Source organism: Ciona intestinalis, chromosome 10 (genome assembly GCF_000224145.3).
Source record: "Ciona intestinalis chromosome 10, KH, whole genome shotgun sequence".
Taxonomy (NCBI): domain Eukaryota; kingdom Metazoa; phylum Chordata; class Ascidiacea; order Phlebobranchia; family Cionidae; genus Ciona; species Ciona intestinalis.
This window is the reverse complement of record NC_020175.2, coordinates 2,476,575-2,493,660: the sequence shown is the minus strand read 5'-3', so window position 1 is coordinate 2,493,660 and position 17,086 is coordinate 2,476,575. Positions and strand designations below refer to the sequence as shown.

The following is a 17,086-nucleotide window of genomic DNA, read 5'->3' as shown; positions in this document are numbered from 1 at the left end:
GCGTATACACATACACTGTCCTATCAAAATTAATGGTAACTATCAGAAAGACTCTGTTAACGTATACCTACCCTAATATACATTTACTCTAGTTTTTACTTGCACTTACGTACCCACTACCCAGTTAAAGGGGATATTTTTTAAACAAAGATTTTATATGACATGTCCTACGTATTCATCTCCTACGTATTCTATGGCAATCATAGTAAATTATAATACGTTGTATATTTTATAAAGATACAAAACTGTGCTCATTAGGTCAGTATTTGGTTTATAGCTCAATATCTCAAAAATTGGGAATAAACAGGCCACGATGCCTTCACGTCGGGCATCTCATGCTGGTAGTTGGTATGAAGGCAAAGGTATGTATAACAGGTTACAAATCTATGTTTCATGTTGTTTCTTTGGTGCTAGTAAAGAACCCCCTTATTTGCTAACCACTAACCCCTAACCCCTAGATTAAGGGGTTAGCTGTTGATGGTTAGGTGGTTGAATGAATGAATGAATGAATGAAATGAATGAATGAATGAAATTTATTTCGTCTCTTCGGTCACGATAACGAAGAACAAGAGAGTTGATAAAAAGCGAAAAGACGGGTAGTAACGGTAAAACAACAGTTGTTAAAACACGCTTGTTGATAAAAAAGAAAGAAATAATGTTTTGGATAAAAGGCGTGACCGTTACACCCTACAGACGATACAATTTCAAAATTAAATAAATAACATTTAATTAAACATATTAAAGTTCTAATTGGAAGAAAAGTGTGCGTAAGGGCACAACCCGTACAATTTTGGTTATAGGGGTTAGTAGTTAGTGGTTATAGGGGTTAGGGGTTGGTGGTTAGCAAATAAGGGGGGGGGGGGGAGATTCGTCAATAACAACGGTTCTTTTATTAAGCAAATCTGCTGTACATATTATAATGACCTGTTTTTTATATGACTTACACAATATGTATTACCATACACTGCTTAATACTAACAGTGGTGTTTTTGAGTTATATAAGTATTGATAAATTTTAACCATAAAATCAATGCAGGCGAAGACCTAGATATGCAATTGAGTAAATGGTTATCTGATGCTTCGGGTTCGAACCACAGACCAGCACGTGCCATTATTTCACCACATGCTGGTTATTCGTATTGTGGTTCATGTGCTGCTCATGCTTTTTCACAAATTGACCCAAACACTGTGTGAGTATAATAAGATAGTAAGATACTAAACAAACATTTGGAAGAGGTAACACAATAAGTAGAATTAAGAATGAGGGGACTAGCCTTTGGACAACAGAGGACAAGATCGGCTTTGGCACAGTGGTTTGTTTACCCGCCTATGACTCAGAGACTGTTGGTTCAAAGCTTGTCGCTGCTAATGTTGTATCTGTATGTGTTCCTGGTCAAGACAGAAAGCAATTGCTTCAACCCAATGGTCACTAATGTGGTCTATATTGTCAGCCATACAAAAAAAACAATCAACCCGAAGTTATATTGATAACTCTTAAGCTGGTGCGAGGTGTATGAAATAGAACATCTGTGTTATTACCACTGTCGTTTTCTCGCCACTTAGGGTTAAAGCAAGTTAGATTAGATTCAATCACCTTTAAAAGTTTTTTAGGTGTTCTTAAAACTTCAAATTGGCAAACACAATCATAACATTTCCAAATTGAAGTCCTTATTAAAATGGAAGTGGGTTTTATGTTGTATAATCTGTACATTTTATTTGGTTGGTAATTTTACATTATTTCAATATAGGGAGAAGGTTTTCATTCTTGGCCCGTCTCATCATTTTTACTTGAAAGAATGTGCGCTCTCTCCAACCTCTACCTACATTACTCCACTCTACAACCTCAAAATTGATCAGGAAGGTAAGAAATTATTAACATATCATTTTAATAATAAAGAAAAAAATTGCCAAGATAGTTGCCAGTGGCTTGCCAAATGCTTTGTATGTATTGCACCCATATAGGCGTAGGCGCCACACTTTTATAAAACAAGAGAGGCAGGAATAGTTACATACTCATTAAAATAAAACAAAAGTAACTTTTTGGTTGTTTTTTTTTACGAGTTAATGTAATGCATAAAATTCTAGGGGAGGCCTTCCTACCTTGCCACTGCAGGTTTGGCGCCTTTGATTGCACCTTATTTGGTGTTTAAACTTATAACATATGGTGTTGTTATTTTGAATAGGCATAAGAAGGGGTTAAAAGCACAATTTAATTCATAATGTACAGTAAATTTATCGTTCCTAGCAATAAAAAATATCAGAAGCACAGACACACCGCTACAATACGTTGGTGCAAGTTTAAGCAAAATTTAGATAAAGGAAATTAAGTGCCAATGAAAATAGTAATAAATGCTACTCAATTGTTAAAAAAGTTTTATTTTTAACTCACCTTATCCCACAATGTCACATACCCCGTATTTCTTTTTATATAACTGGGTAACAAAATTCTTCGTAGGTTTTTTAAGTTTTTAACTATACCAATTTTTAGCAAATAAAAATAATTTATATATATATATAAAGATTATGAAGGGTTTTAAATTGTGAAATTTTATTTTTTAATTATAAAATAAAATTATGAAATGTTTTTAATAAATTATATATCCTCAATTATAAAACAAGTGTGACATATCCAGATGATCCAAGAGTGTGTTTTTATTGTTTGCAGTTTATCAAGAACTGTATGGGACAGGAAAATTTAGAACAATGAGTCAGAGTGTTGACGAAGATGAACACAGCATTGAAATGCAACTGCCTTACATTGCCAAAGTTATGGAAAGGTAAAACTTCGTATTTTTAGAGCCTGTTTTGTATTTTAAAACTCTGGTGGAATCTTGAGATCATATTTATGCATTTTTATGTAGTACGTACAAATTTTGATTTTTTTTATCTGTATGTGGGTGATGCCACAAAACATTAAACAAAGGACAGGACTTATTTTAAACTAGTTCATAATAAGTATTTCATGCATGGTAGCAGTACCAGCAAAATATGAAATATTAATACCAAAAAAATCCCCCCAAAAAACATCACTCATAAAGTAACATACTTGGTAACTTGAAGCTGGCACAAGTTGTAAGAAACAGAACACCTGTGTTAAACAACTATCTTTAACTGGCCATGCGAAGATAACAAAGGTTACATTCATTCATTCATTTAATTTTTTATCTATTTCCTATTTTTCTTCAGCAAAAAAGGCCAGTTCACAATCATTCCAATTCTAGTGGGAAGTTTAGATCAAGCATCAGAAAAATTGTATGGGGAGATACTTGCAAAATATATGAATAACCCAAACAATGTTTTCGTCATTTCATCCGATTTCTGCCACTGGGGTAAGAAGTCCTTTTTTTAGTTGGTGAATTTGCTAAAAAACACAATTATAATAATAATAACTTTATCCGTCTTTTCGATTCCGGTAACGAAGATTAAGAAATACTTTAAATGAAAAAACACAACAGTTGTTAAAACACGCTTACAGATAAAAATTCAACTTGGTAAGATTTGATTTGAGCCAAGTTTATGGTTATTTTGTCTACTGTTTACCAAAATGGGTTATGTTAGGTATTGTTAGCACATTACTAAACCACAATCCAGTGATCATAAAAGGGTTTTACAAAAAAACAACCATCCACCAAGTTTCCAACCTCAAAACTGGCATGGGGTGTATAAAGCCATGCATTCTGTGTTGATTAAATTCATTTTTAATTATAATATAGGAAGAAGATTCCAATACACACGGTATGATGAACAACATGGTGAAATATATAAATCGATTGAAGCACTTGATCGAAAGGTATTATGCTATACATAAAGATAGAATTAAAATGTTGTTGCTGTTAAAATTGCAACTCAAAGTCCGAAGCTCTCTAATAAATGATTGAATGAATGAATGAATGACTTGTTTATCCTTGTGTAGTTGGAAAACGACAGTCGTTATAACACGGGTGTTCATACACCTCATGCCAGCTTACGAGTTACCATGCATGTTACTTTGTGGGTGATTATTTTTTTGTATTTGTTATGTATGGCTGATAATTTGGACAACCCATTAGTGACCACTAGGTTGGAGCAATTGCTGTTAAGTGTCTTGCCCAAGGACATATACACCATCAATGGTAACAGCGACGAACTTTGAACCCATTAGGGCTGGGTTACAGGCACGTGCGCAGACACTTTGCCACGGCGCGTAATGTTGCTTACTGTACCTTGTTTTTAAGCCACTCAAACTCGAAATATTGTCTGAAAATGAAGTAGCAAAAACACATTATATGTATGTTTAATGTCTAATTATCGACGACATGGCGGGGTGCTTGGATTGTAACCGAAATATATTATCTGTCTAAATTGTCAACCATATACCACTGTTGGCCAGTCACACAAGGATAAATCAGTTATATTCTGTATGTATACAATATACACTGTATATATACAATGTACATAAAAGGTTGCTAGGGTAATGGGTCAAATTAGATGAACACTAGTTTCTGAGACAAGGAACTCACCCATATAAAATAGAAATATATATCTAAATTATTTTACTCCTCCCTTCTATAATACTGTCCACAAACACCATATAATTTTCCTAAAAGAGAACATCTTCACATAATTAGGTTTTTTTTTCAATAGTCAACATACGAAAAGGTAAAATATAAATTATTTCCTTTTGCTACACCTGTTTCTATTTTCTAGCTTAATTATAGTGTTTTGTTTCAGGGCATGCAGTTGATTGAGAATTTGGACCCAGAGGGATTTTATGAATACTTGGCTGCTTATAAAAATACAATATGTGGACGTCATCCTATCGCTGTTATGCTAAATGTAAGCAGAATTCTCTGACATAAAATTTAGATTAATTTAACTGCAACTTAAGATAGGCCCATTGTAATGAAGTTTTATGCTATAAACAGTCATAAATTCTAGTGGATTTAGACTTTAAAGGGATATACCAACAAAAAATCAAAATTTTGCTTCAAATTGTTAGGTTTGATCTGATGATACCACCAAAGTTTTATACCTTGTTACGGATTGTAAATTTGATTTGATCTTTTTGTTTCTAGAAATATGCTTGTAGTAAACCCAGTAAATGTAAATTCTTGCTTGTGGTTTGTGTACAGTTTGAACAAATGGAAGAGTTAAAAACTGTTTTTAAAGGTTTTACATTTCTGATACTTATTAATGGTCGAATACCCCTGAATGGTTCAAATCAACTCAAAATATTTACACATCAAAAAACTAATGTTATCTTATGTTTGCTCTTTCTCTGTTCCTAAAAAAGTATCAAAATCAGAATTGCAATTTTAAATTTGTGGTTACATTCAACTCTAATATTTTAGGCTGTTAAAACTGCTCAAAATGGAAACGGTCTCCGTCTTGAATTCAAGTTTTTGGACTACAAACAGTCAAGCAAATGTCGCGTGCATAGTGACAGCTCAGTAAGCTACGCAGCTGGCTCTCTGGTCGCAAAATCGTAACTGTAAGTTACAATTTTAGATGTAATTTCTACACAGTAATCTGTCGATTCGCTATATATGGCTGGTAGCATATTAGTTCTGCAATTTCTGCTGCAAACTTTTTGCAATCGTGTTGTTTTTGCTCTTATTAAAAAGACTAGCTGTGGTGCCCGCAACTTAAGGCCAGAGACTGTGACTGTTTGATGTTTAAGAGTAGCATGCTGATGTGTTGTAAAGTACTCTTTAACTTTTCGTGTTCTTATTTTAATTTGGCACAGTGAAGAGTAAATTTAAAGAAAAGTTAAAATATCTAACCATTATTTGCGCACAACACCTATTTTGACAACTTAAACTGTTGACTTTTAATCTGCTGTAAAATGTGGCAGAGTAAAATACTGTTATATTTTGTGTGAAGATTCTACCAATTAGGTAGCCTTAGGTTAAAAGTTTGGCTCTGTTATTTTAACCGCAATTGTGCTTTTCTTGAAAATCAAGCAAAATCGTGTTGTTTTCATATAAAAATATTAGACACTGGACTACTGTTTCATATGTTTACATATTACATGTTGATTAAAATTGTCAATTATTTGATATATTAGTTTCAAATTATGATCTTTTTAAGTCTGGAAATTTAAAATCTGAGAAAAAATTATGATTTTATAAAATCTAGAGAACTGTTGTTAGTATAATGCAGAAACTCCAGGAAGAAAGAAATTGCTGTGTGCTTAGCGATAGCATTTCAATTTTAAGTATCCCACACTACAAATGTGTTGTATACTTGTTGTTTGTCTATTCTTATACTATGAATGCTTGTTTTCTATTTTCAGCTTTCTGTTAAGTACACCAACTGCTGCAAGGCATGCACTATGTTTTTTTTTCTTTTTGCCCTTTGTGTTTGTCTGTTTGTTTGAGGAAAAACTGAATAAATTCGTTTTAATTTGGCAAAGTTTGTTTAGTTCAGTAAATAATAGGTAAGCTCATATATATATATATATATATATAATATATATATATATTTAATAAAAAAGTAATAAAATAAAGCAGAAAATTAAAAAAATATATAAAAATGTTTTTGTATATATATATAATTTATATTGTTGTGGGCACTCTAGAACTTGCTTACCTCAGGGATTTTGTAAGAACCAATAGCGGAACAGTGTTGGAATAACATGCCAGTAAAGTTGGACGTCAACCATGTTACATGTAACATTGAAGATGTGTTTTTGTAGCTTCTCTGCATTTTTTTATTAAATCTTTAAATTGATATTAAGCATATCTATCAGCACCTGCGTGCCTTCTGGTAAAAAAACTGTTTTCTGCCATACTTTACCAAAGCTGTATATTTTTACAAGTTAAAAGTTCCACATTCCTGAATATACAAATACAGCTCAATTTCTTTTAAACAAAATGTTTTAAAACAAACCTGTGCACCTCGTCATTAAAAAAATGTAAATAATATATAGAATTACACAAAAGTTTCACATTCCTAAATATACAAATACGGCTCATTTTTTTTTAAACAAAATGTTTTAAAACAAACACGTGCACCTAGTCATTAAAAAAATGTATATAATATATAGAATTACATATCACTTGAACAAAAATCAAGGGTACTAGTCATTACATATTATACAGTAATAAAACTATGGCTTAAAACAGCAAACATTTTTAAAATGTGCTGCTTTATTCATTGAACCAACACAGCGCGTTTGACTTTAGGGACTTCCATTGATTTTTTATTGGAACTGCTGTCATCAGATGCGCTCACATTAGTGATAACATCATCCAGAGCCTGAAACAATGTATACAGTTCAATTGTATTTTCACCTATAAGGTGTATTACCATATACTTGATATTTTTGCCTTACTGGCAGTAGCAGACAATGACATATAATTCGGTATACCCCATGAAACAGCATTTTTTAAAGAGAATTCAATAATAGAATTGCAAAATTGTTTTCCCCTTCTACAGCAGACATCCAGTTGAGTATACCCCATGAAACAATGTATTTACGAAACATCAATTTTAAAGAAAAATTAGTAAATTTCAAAATTGGTTTCGCCTACCCCTATAGTTGGATTTTCTCCATATTGCTATAACATTAGTTAATTCACATTTTTTCAACTTTTTACTCTTTTTTTTATATTTTGTTTTTTTTTTACTAAGGTAACAGTGCAAAAATGCAATACAGACATCAATGTCTGTGCCATTGGGTTTTCAGTATATTTTTCATAACCCCTTGTGTAAAAAAATTGAAATTGTAGCAGTGCTTATTTACCTGCAGTAATTGGTCAGTATTATCTTTGCTAAAACACATGGGTGGTTTGAATTTCAAAACGTTGTTGTTAGGTCCGTCAACACTTATGATAATGAAGCGTTCTTTCATCCTAAAGTAAAGTTTGTCAGAAATTTATTAGTAAAAGGATTGTCAGTTTTGACTGTTTTACAAGGGCCCAAATGTAGTTATATAGGTATTATTATGATGTCACAAGACTCACAATTGTATTACATCATAATAGACTTCACATCCTCACTATATTTCAAAACCCGGCGACTATATGGTAATACCAATGTATGTATGTGTGTTGCATGTTGGTGGTTTAGATTAGATTTAATACAGCTATAGCTTATAGAGTAGCTTATTTATATTGTGGATATTGAATAGGGCACTGCAGTGCCTCCCATGTGTGGTTCAACCCAATTGGCAAACATAAATTAATGAAGCACATTTCCATATAATTTAACGAAAATCAGAGTCAAAAAGCTTACTAAGCAAATGAAATGGTGACCCATTTTTTTAAGTTGTTACATTGACTGATATATGTTTTATATTGATTTATATACATAAATGTTAAAAATATGTTTTATTTATTGTGTAATGTCTTGCTTTTTCTGTCATAAGTTACAGTATGACTATGAATAATAATAGTTAACAATCATATTGATCTAAGCTCTACACAGAGGCACAGTGTCACTTCAATGTTATTCAAATTCAACATAGTAACACTTCCTTTTAACACTTTATTCTATGGCCCAATTACCCCCATGGGACCTGGGATTTAGGCTGAACTTGGCCCTTTTTACCTAAACGAAATTAATAATAATACAAAAGTTGTTGGTGACTTTCAATCGAATGTAAAAAAAAGATTTTCGAAAAATAGGTGAAAAAAAGTCCAATATATATATTATATATATTTTATAGGCTCCACCTGTGTAATATCTCATATGCCTCATCAGTAGCAGGGGTTTTCTTGGTTCGATCTTTTACTAACTCCATTCCTAGGAACAACCCAATCCCTCTGTGGACAATAAAGCAGGTTTTAGAAAATACACAGTGATTAAATCAATTTAAAGCAGTAGGCGGGTACATAAAATTCCAGTTTTTGTTAGAGCCCTGCAAATAGTGCTTGGACACCTAATAATCAAGTATTATAATATGTATGTCTTTCTGTTCATTAGACTGTTATATGTTGATTTAAATTACAACGTAGATTGGGTTTACAGTAAGAATTGCTAGCCTAAAAAGTTTCGGTAATTCCTAAGACTAACATAAATTATTTTGTGTTTTTTTTTTAAATTAAACTGTTGGTTTTCATGTGAGATTGGTATGTGGATATAGTTTGTGCAATTTATTTGTTTTACTTTTTTTTATTGTGTCAGTCTACTAAAAGTTTTTTTATTGTGTAAGCTTACTTTTTAAAATCTTTTACCTGTTGTTGTTGGTTACGTAACTGCACATGTATTGAAATATTAGACTTGATGAATAATGTAAACTGTTTATTATGTAATATGGAATCACATGCATCAAAAGTTTGGAAATTTCCTGATTAAATCATTTTATATTGGTATTTAATATATATTATATATATTTTTAAACTTTAGTGTTCTTAAAGTCGCCACCCCGCTGCTATTATTGGCGTGTGTCCTTGGACAAAACAATTATCCGCCAATATTCCAGCCCAATGCTCACTCAGGTGTTTTAGTCACACATAATAACAAATCTGTATTGTTTTGTAGCAAACAATTGTATGATCGTTTGTTCATAATTAACTACTATTGTAATTCTTTGTTTTATTGAAATCTGAATGTGCAATGACAGAAGGAAATAATGATTACTCATAATTTCTTTGTTTAATTGTCAATTGATTCTGCTTTGAATCTATTCATAGAGCATAGAGCATAGTTTAACTTCACACGAAATTTCATCTTTTTAAAATTACAGTTTATAGAAAACTAGTAGCTGTTGGTATTAGATTTTTGCACAGATTGCTGTTGTTGCATCTTATTTTCCGGCGCCATAGCACAGTTGGGTAATGCACCTGCCTCTAACTCAAAAGGTAATGGGTTTAAGGCAATTCGCTGCTATAATTGCGGGCATATGTGTCCTTTGGCAAGACACTTAACAGCAATTGCTCAAACCCAGTGGTCACTAATGGGTTATCTAAATTATCAGCAACAACTTGGTAACTCGTAAGCTGGCACCAGGTGTATAAAACAAAACACCCGTTAACGACTGTTGTTTTCTGGCCATGCGAGGGTAAAGTAAGAAGTTACATACAGACTTCCAACAGTAATAGCCATAACCCATATTAAGCAACATAAAGTGAAAACAATAAGGGTCATATGAGCATGGAGGGTCTTACCTCACGTCTCCAATTAGCTGATGTTTCTCTTTAAGTTTTTGCATTCCTTGCAAAGCATAATTTCCCACAATTTCTGCATGTTTCAGCAGTTTCTCATCACTGATTACATCCAACACAGCATGACCAATTGCACAGGAAACCGGGTTTCCAGCAAACTGCATTAAAACAATTAAAGTAGTTTGAGTTAAGTTTTAGTTGTATATCTGGTCAGCTTTAAAAATGTGCAATCATGCCCACATTAAAAAATTGTTACATTTTAGATCCAATAATTTTATGCATGGTTCCTAAAAGTGCATAAGAATAGGTTATGGTACTGGAAAACTAAATAAACAGCAAAAAAACTTGAGAAATTGCCAAATTTTAAATCCATACAAATATAGAATACTTTTTTATACATGGTCCTTGAAGTTGCAGAGGAATAGTTTATGGAACTGAGAAACTGAATATACAGCATAAAACTAATAATTATGTTTACCGTGTTAAAGTAGTGGTCACTGATTTTTCTGAAAGATTCTGCAACTTTTTGTGAAGTAATCACACCGGAAATGGGATGTCCGTTTCCCATTGGCTTTCCAATTGTAACAATATCCGGCAATGCTCCCTATTGACAAAATGTTTAACTCAGTACCATTGGTTGGTGTTTTTGTTAGTACTTGGATTGGTGCACTTAAAGCAGAAGAAATTGCTATCATGCGCAAAAGTATATTACAGTAAGAAGTTGGTGCTATGAAAAAGCAAACAGACAAAATTCAAGTCCAACCAATTGTATATTAAAACTTAGGAGATATACATTTGGCCTAATTAAATGGCATCCTCAGCCTCTTATTTCAATAAAATGGAAGATTTAACTCTATGAGCACAGGCGCACAGGATTCGGGGTCAGATTTGCGGAATTTATTTAAAAGTCTGATACAATTTCGAATATTTTGATGTACAATTGCCAATGCCCATCGCGTACATTCTGCTTCAAAGTAGTTTAAACTTTTTTTTTTTTATTCTGTATGAGTGAGGACCTGGGATTTAGGCTAGATTTGGCTTTTACCCAAACACCCCCTAGTTTAAACTTGCTTTATTACACATAGTCATACACACCTGTGTTTCAAAGGCCCAGTAGTGAGTCCCAACTCTCCCAAACCCAACTTGCACCTCATCAGCAATGCACAAGCCTCCAGCTTCATGAACATGCCTGAAAAAAAAACACAAATGTCATAACAAGAAACTACACACATTTCCTGTTCTCAAGTTTACTAAACATCAGTAAATCACAATTGTAAAACGTTGAATATTTCACACTGAAAGACCAAGGCTTTATTTGTAGAGAAGGGGCAAGATGCATCACGCCAATTTTTGCACCTGAATGCTTCCAACATGTAGCCAGAAGGAGGCAGAATTTGTCCTCCACAGCTTTGCATAGATTCCATGATAAAAGAGGACAACTGTGAACAAGTAAATGATAGAACACAACCCATACTGGTCTAGCCTATTTAAAGATCATTTTTGGCCCCTACCTCATAGAACACAGATATCAAGACTAGATAACAACATCTTTACATTTAAGGGGAAAGTAGAAAAACAAGCCCACAAACAAACTTTTGTTTTTGTTAGAATTTTCTTAAACATTTCCAATTATGATTTCTTTTACATACTTACCAATTCAAGAGTCTAACCACTAATTACATGCAAACAATGTTATTTTAAGCCATTGAAATTTGTGTTCATTGTTCTCACCTGTTTACCATCCTGTTTTATATTGTTGATGATGTGTTTGACGTCCATAGCATACTCATGTGCTGGGTTTTCAGCATCTGCATGTTTTCCGCCATAAACATCAGGCGATGATGCCTGTTAAATTAACATTAATTATGAATATTGCAAAAACAATAGGACATATTTTAAGTGACGTGGTTTTATCAATTGTTGTTTTCTATTAGGGTAGATTACTTTAGCAATATTTGTTTTATTAAAAAAATGCTGATTCATTATTATACAGATTTTGCTAATTTTTGTTTTGGATTTTATTACCTGACGCTGCATTGTTGTGTATAGTTATAACCATGTATTTTTTGTTAAATATGAAAATTGCTACCAAACAGGTAACAGGTAATAACAAAAAACTAATTTATGTTTGTGTTTGTCTTTACGTACACTTTTGTTTCTATTAGAAGTTTAACTTGAATAAACTTGAATGGCTCGTTTGTCAGCTAGGTGTAGCAAATACGTTTATTTTCTTCCAATTAAATGTGAATTTGTTTTTCTATAGGCGTGTTTTAACAAATGTTGTTTTACCTCTGTATTCTTTTTTTGTTTAAAACATTTCTAAATATTCGCTACCGTAATCGAAGAGACAAATAATGTTATTAATAATAAGTTAATATTATTATTTGTCCGGCGCCGTGGCCAAGTGGTTAGTGCGCCCGCCTGTAACCCAGAGGTAATGGGTTCAAGGCTCGTCGCTGCTACCATTGTGGGCGTATGTGTCCTTGGGCAAGACACTTAACGGCAATTGCTCCAACCCAGTGGTTACTAATGGATTGTCTAAATTATCAGCCATAAAAAAAGAAAAAATCCAAAAAAATAAATAATCACCCACAATGTAACATACATGGTAACTCGTAAGCTGGCACGAGGTGTTAAACCCGTGCGATAACGACTGTCATTTTCCAGCCACGCGAGGATAAAGTAAGTTACATTCATTCATTCGTTATGATTATTCAGTACCCACCACATGTACATAGCTTGGCTTGTCTTTGACCTTATCCACCCATTTATAAGGACTTATTTCCATACATGATCGTGTGTGACCATGGTATGCTGCATCCAGTGTTATCACCTCAGTACCACCGCTATGTGCCCTTGCTAATTGCAATGCAAGGTCATTTGCCTCTGACCTGTTATGTCAATTTGAATTAGTTGTAGATCAAAGTAATCATCGTCAACATTATGTGTTTAGTTTAGTTTAGTTTGCAACTAAAATTATGTGATTATATTTTTTTGCAATATTTACAACAGATACGTAATATGTAAAAGTTGGAAACTATAGATTAGGGAGAGGGAAGATGGGACACCTTCCATTTCATTTTTTCGTTCCATTTGGTAGTAAACAAAGAACATTCAAAGAATTATAAAACCGTATCCTCACAACTTCCACAGACTGTTGTTAATTGTTTAAAACACGATCAGGATATTTAGATATTATGTACTTAAGGTGCCCGTCTTACCCCATCCTACTATAATACAAAGTTGTCCCAGCTTTCCTCATCCTACTATACAATATAAAAAGAATTATTCATGTATTAAAAAGTAACTTTCAATGCCTAAATTATTTTTGTTAAATCAATAAAAATAGTATAAATTTACCCGGAGTTGGTAAGAAAGCAGACGTTGAGTGGTTGTGGAAAAAGTTCTGTAATTCTGTGAGCATATGTGGATAAGTTGTCATTGAGGTAACGACAGTTGGTGTACAGCTGGGAGATCTGCTGTGTAGCTGCAGCAGTTACAGCTGGGTGGCAGTGGCCCACTTCAAATAAAATATATATATTTATATAAACTTAGAAATGTTAATGTTTACAAAACATTTGATGTACAGTGTACGGTAATCTGTTCTTGTTTTCTTTTAAAAACTATTGTTTTGTTGTGGTGGTATGTTAATGTTGTGCTATTATAAAAAGGGTGGGAGAAGTTGGGACACTCGTTCATTCTGTTTTCTTCTCCATTTTGTAGTAAACAAAAACATTTAAAGAAATATAAAATCGTATCCTTATGACTCCCATCGACCGCTGTTAATTGTTAAAACACAATCAGGATACTTAAATATTATGTGCTGTGTCCAATTTTCCCCCAAAGTACTATACTAAAAAACTTAATGCTTTAGTTCGAGAACTGGGTTATATTTGAATTGGACTTACATAAAAACAATTATCTTTGTGTTTGCTGCGGCGGAACAATGTGGTAAAAAGCATATCTTGGTAAATTTACTTTACAGTGTGCATTGTGTACAGGATTACTGATTAGTTTTAAATTAGAGAATATAAATTTCAAGTGCTGTCAAACAACCTCCCCACCCCTTATACATGCAACCCAGTGATTGGTTGACTTGTTATTTGTTGAGTTATAAATTCCTGATAAGCTTTGACAAGCCGACAGTTCTCAAGAGGTCATTGTGTGTTCACAAAATTTACAACCAGCTTAAGGCAATGGACATTTGAAACTAAGGTTTACATGATGACAATGTAAATATGTAAAACGCTTATTCAACTAGTTTTTCATTAAAACCAGTTACTGTACAAAGAAAACACATAAACAGAATAACTAGCTTAAGGCAATGGACATTTGAAACTGAGGTTTACATAATGACAGTGCTGGTATGGTTATTCCACTGGTTAATAATTAAAATCACATCAAACAGACAAACAGAATCTAGTTGTGCAATTTTTTTTACCGTGAGCGACATTGTTAATACAATCCAGATACTGATTTCCATTCTCATCGTACATATATTGCTTTTTCCCCTTTACAATCATTAGTGGGTCGTGGCGGAAAAACAATGACGTAACCGACCTGTAATAAGATACCAAAAGGATTATTATATAATAAGGTACTACACATAACCTAAAAAGGATTAGTGTCAGATTACACATCAGCGGATATCCTCAATTTACTATTCGACAGGCATTACTTAATTAAGTAGGCCATGAATTTCTAAGACTGCTTTTAATAAAATAAAATACCAAAGCAATTAATTTATTGAAATTTAGGTTTAAAGTTTTTATATCCAACAGAATACCATTCTGATAAACTTAAAATAACTATCGGACTTCAGAAACAATGTTCGTTGGGTTTAGGCTTGTGTTTCTGACCACTCAATTCTGGTATTCCTTTAGCTTTATATGGTGGCCATTGCAAATTAAGGTCTCAAAATTATGCTTGGGTGTCACATGTCAGTCACTAGAACCCACTGTATTTTTTTAGATAAAATTGCGGTTCGTGTTGAAAACTACTTTTGTAAATGAGCAAAAAGTGCTGGTTTTTTTATTTTTTTTGTTTGGAGCTAAATAGTTTAAACAAAAGTTGTATTAATATAACATAAGTTAGAAAAAAAAACTCTGTTAGTGTTGAAAACTACTTTTGTAAATAAGCAAAGAAGTGCTGCCTTACTTTTTTTTGTCGGAGCCACATAATTTAAACAAAAGTTATATTATTATGTGATTATGTCATAGGTTGATAACGCAGAGTATTTTTAACAACCGACTTTAGAACAAAATCAAAGGTATCAATGAGACTCATTGACTCAAGGAACATTTAAAGACCAAAATTTGTACTGGTCACCACATATTAAATAAGATTTTTTTAAGGTTTATTTATTACTTGCCTTAATTAATCTATGTTTACTGTTACAAACATTTCAATTTCTTGGAATTTTTAAACCTTTAAATTTTTACTTGCCTTAGTCATACTATGTTTACTTAACTGTTACTAATATTTCAATTAATTAGGCTTATACAACATAAATAGATTGATTGATCCTTGAGTTGTAAATGCACTTAATAAAATACTAATTAGGAATTTCCGTTGTATTGTATACAGTCATTAGACTCATTACAATAAACACATGGGGAAATTCAATGATGTAATGATATAACCTTAATACAAACAATATAATACTTTAAACTGTCCTGTGATTTTAGAGTGTATGCAAATGAAATCTGCAGTTTAAATATTTTTACACGCCTTCTTATTGGCGCTTTAACTGCTAGATTTTTTTAATTTTTAACTTTAAACAGATCTCACTGAATTGGATTTGGTTGGAAGCAAAGCATAGCAGCAGGACTAAAACTTTTTTTAGGAAGTTTGTTCAGTATGAAAATATCTTTAAATTCATATTTTTATTGTTTTGATGATTTTATTGGAAAACTGATGCCCTCATAATTTTAAGAAATCTTACATTATATATTAAATATTTTAGAAAAGAATAATCTTTAGCAGTGTCAAAAGAGCCATTCTTTTAATGTATGAATGTAATATTATCTGCAAAATACAGAAAAATACAAAAATCTTCAATATGTCAATTCTGTGTGAAAAAAATTAATTAAGCTGAGCAATTTCAGTAAATTATAGGCTGTTATTGCCAACATAAAACCAACAATCACTTTGCAGTGCTTTGAGGATGATTTGCTTCAAGTTTATTAGAAAGCTATTCCAAAACAATATTTTCAATGTAAAAATCTTAATTTTTAAAAAAAGTTATAAATTTGTCTGTTACCTGGCGCATACCGGTTAGAGTATGTACCAGAAATCTGAGTACTATACAAAAAAAATAAGAATTGCACAAACAGGGTTAAATTAAAGCGAACGTAAATAAAAATTTCAAAATTAAAAATATCAGAAATTTATTTTTATTTAAATGATGCATGTTAAGCCTTCAAAAAATCTAAAATTACTTACGCATAATGCTGATTTCTTAATTTCAAAGACTCCTCCTTTGTCAGCTGGCTTTCATCCAGGTCAGAGTTATTTCTTTGTGGTGACAACTCCAATTCAATTAGACTGCTGCACCCACTTGATGTATCAGAACCTTGTCTTTTCTTTGTTAACTTATGCATTTTTATTTAGATTTGTAAATCACAATCAGTTCTGTTATCTTACAGTCAAACTGGCCACATATCTAAATATAAAACAATCTTCACTATTGGATGGTAGTGTTTGACTATGACATATGATATGTGTCATTATGTATGTTACTACCTAACGACACAGTCACATCAATATGACACAATTGTCTGTGTCATTAGGTACGCCACTACCTTATTTTAAAACAGGCGGCGATACGATATCGTCTGCGGGACCGGAATCGACACATATTGAACTGCTGTTAGCTGTTTAAGATACTCAAAGCGTTAGAGTACGTCTTCGGTGCGCGAACTAAAATATTTTCTCCTGTTCGAGTCTCAAGTATGCAGTCTGCAAACACACAAAGACTAGTTGCAATATATTAACGA

At 32.5% G+C, this 17,086-nt stretch overlaps 2 protein-coding genes across 4 annotated transcripts; one reads left to right on the top strand and one right to left on the bottom strand.

Annotated features, from left to right (window-relative positions):
• Positions 1-155: 155 nt before the first annotated feature.
• Positions 156-15,890, top strand: LOC100186910 (protein MEMO1). Of its 3 annotated transcripts, none has more exons than XM_026836384.1 (9): positions 156-362; positions 1,037-1,190; positions 1,749-1,861; positions 2,666-2,777; positions 3,187-3,329; positions 3,714-3,790; positions 4,711-4,815; positions 5,331-5,470; positions 15,872-15,890. In XM_026836384.1, exons 1-8 carry the CDS (start codon positions 314-316, stop codon positions 5,466-5,468), a joined length of 891 nt encoding a protein of 296 aa, XP_026692185.1. In that variant the 5' UTR covers positions 156-313; the 3' UTR covers positions 5,469-5,470; positions 15,872-15,890. The 3 variants fall into 3 exon arrangements, with proteins under 3 accessions (XP_026692185.1, XP_026692184.1, XP_026692183.1); XM_026836383.1 differs by lacking the exon at positions 15,872-15,890 and adding an exon at positions 9,324-9,342; XM_026836382.1 differs by lacking the exon at positions 15,872-15,890 and having other exon boundaries at positions 5,331-6,389.
• On the bottom strand, positions 6,687-16,793 carry LOC100184516 (5-phosphohydroxy-L-lysine phospho-lyase). Its single transcript, XM_002131217.4, has 12 exons — positions 16,533-16,793; positions 14,530-14,648; positions 13,449-13,608; positions 12,814-12,979; positions 11,820-11,933; positions 11,445-11,527; positions 11,184-11,277; positions 10,567-10,692; positions 10,092-10,246; positions 8,658-8,747; positions 7,727-7,835; positions 6,687-7,239 (listed from the first exon to the last, which is right to left on the bottom strand). Exons 1-12 carry the CDS (start codon positions 16,688-16,690, stop codon positions 7,135-7,137), a joined length of 1,479 nt encoding a protein of 492 aa, XP_002131253.1. The 5' UTR covers positions 16,691-16,793; the 3' UTR covers positions 6,687-7,134.
• Positions 16,794-17,086: the final 293 nt, after the last annotated feature.

Excerpts from the sequence above, each read along its gene's own strand:
- LOC100184516 (XM_002131217.4), bottom strand. The coding sequence starts at position 16,690 with ATGCATAAGTTAACAAAGAAAAGACAAGGTTCTGATACATCAAGTGGG. Across the intron at positions 13,609-14,529 it reads TATTAACAATGTCGCTCACG|TGGGCCACTGCCACCCAGCT; the intron begins GTAAAAAAAATT and ends TTTTATTTGAAG. Across the intron at positions 11,934-12,813 it reads AGCCAAGCTATGTACATGTG|GCATCATCGCCTGATGTTTA; the intron begins GTGGGTACTGAA and ends TTAATTTAACAG.
- LOC100186910 (XM_026836384.1), top strand. The coding sequence starts at position 314 with ATGCCTTCACGTCGGGCATCTCATGCTGGTAGTTGGTATGAAGGCAAA. Across the intron at positions 1,191-1,748 it reads CAAATTGACCCAAACACTGT|GGAGAAGGTTTTCATTCTTG; the intron begins GTGAGTATAATA and ends ATTTCAATATAG. Across the intron at positions 3,791-4,710 it reads TTGAAGCACTTGATCGAAAG|GGCATGCAGTTGATTGAGAA; the intron begins GTATTATGCTAT and ends GTTTTGTTTCAG.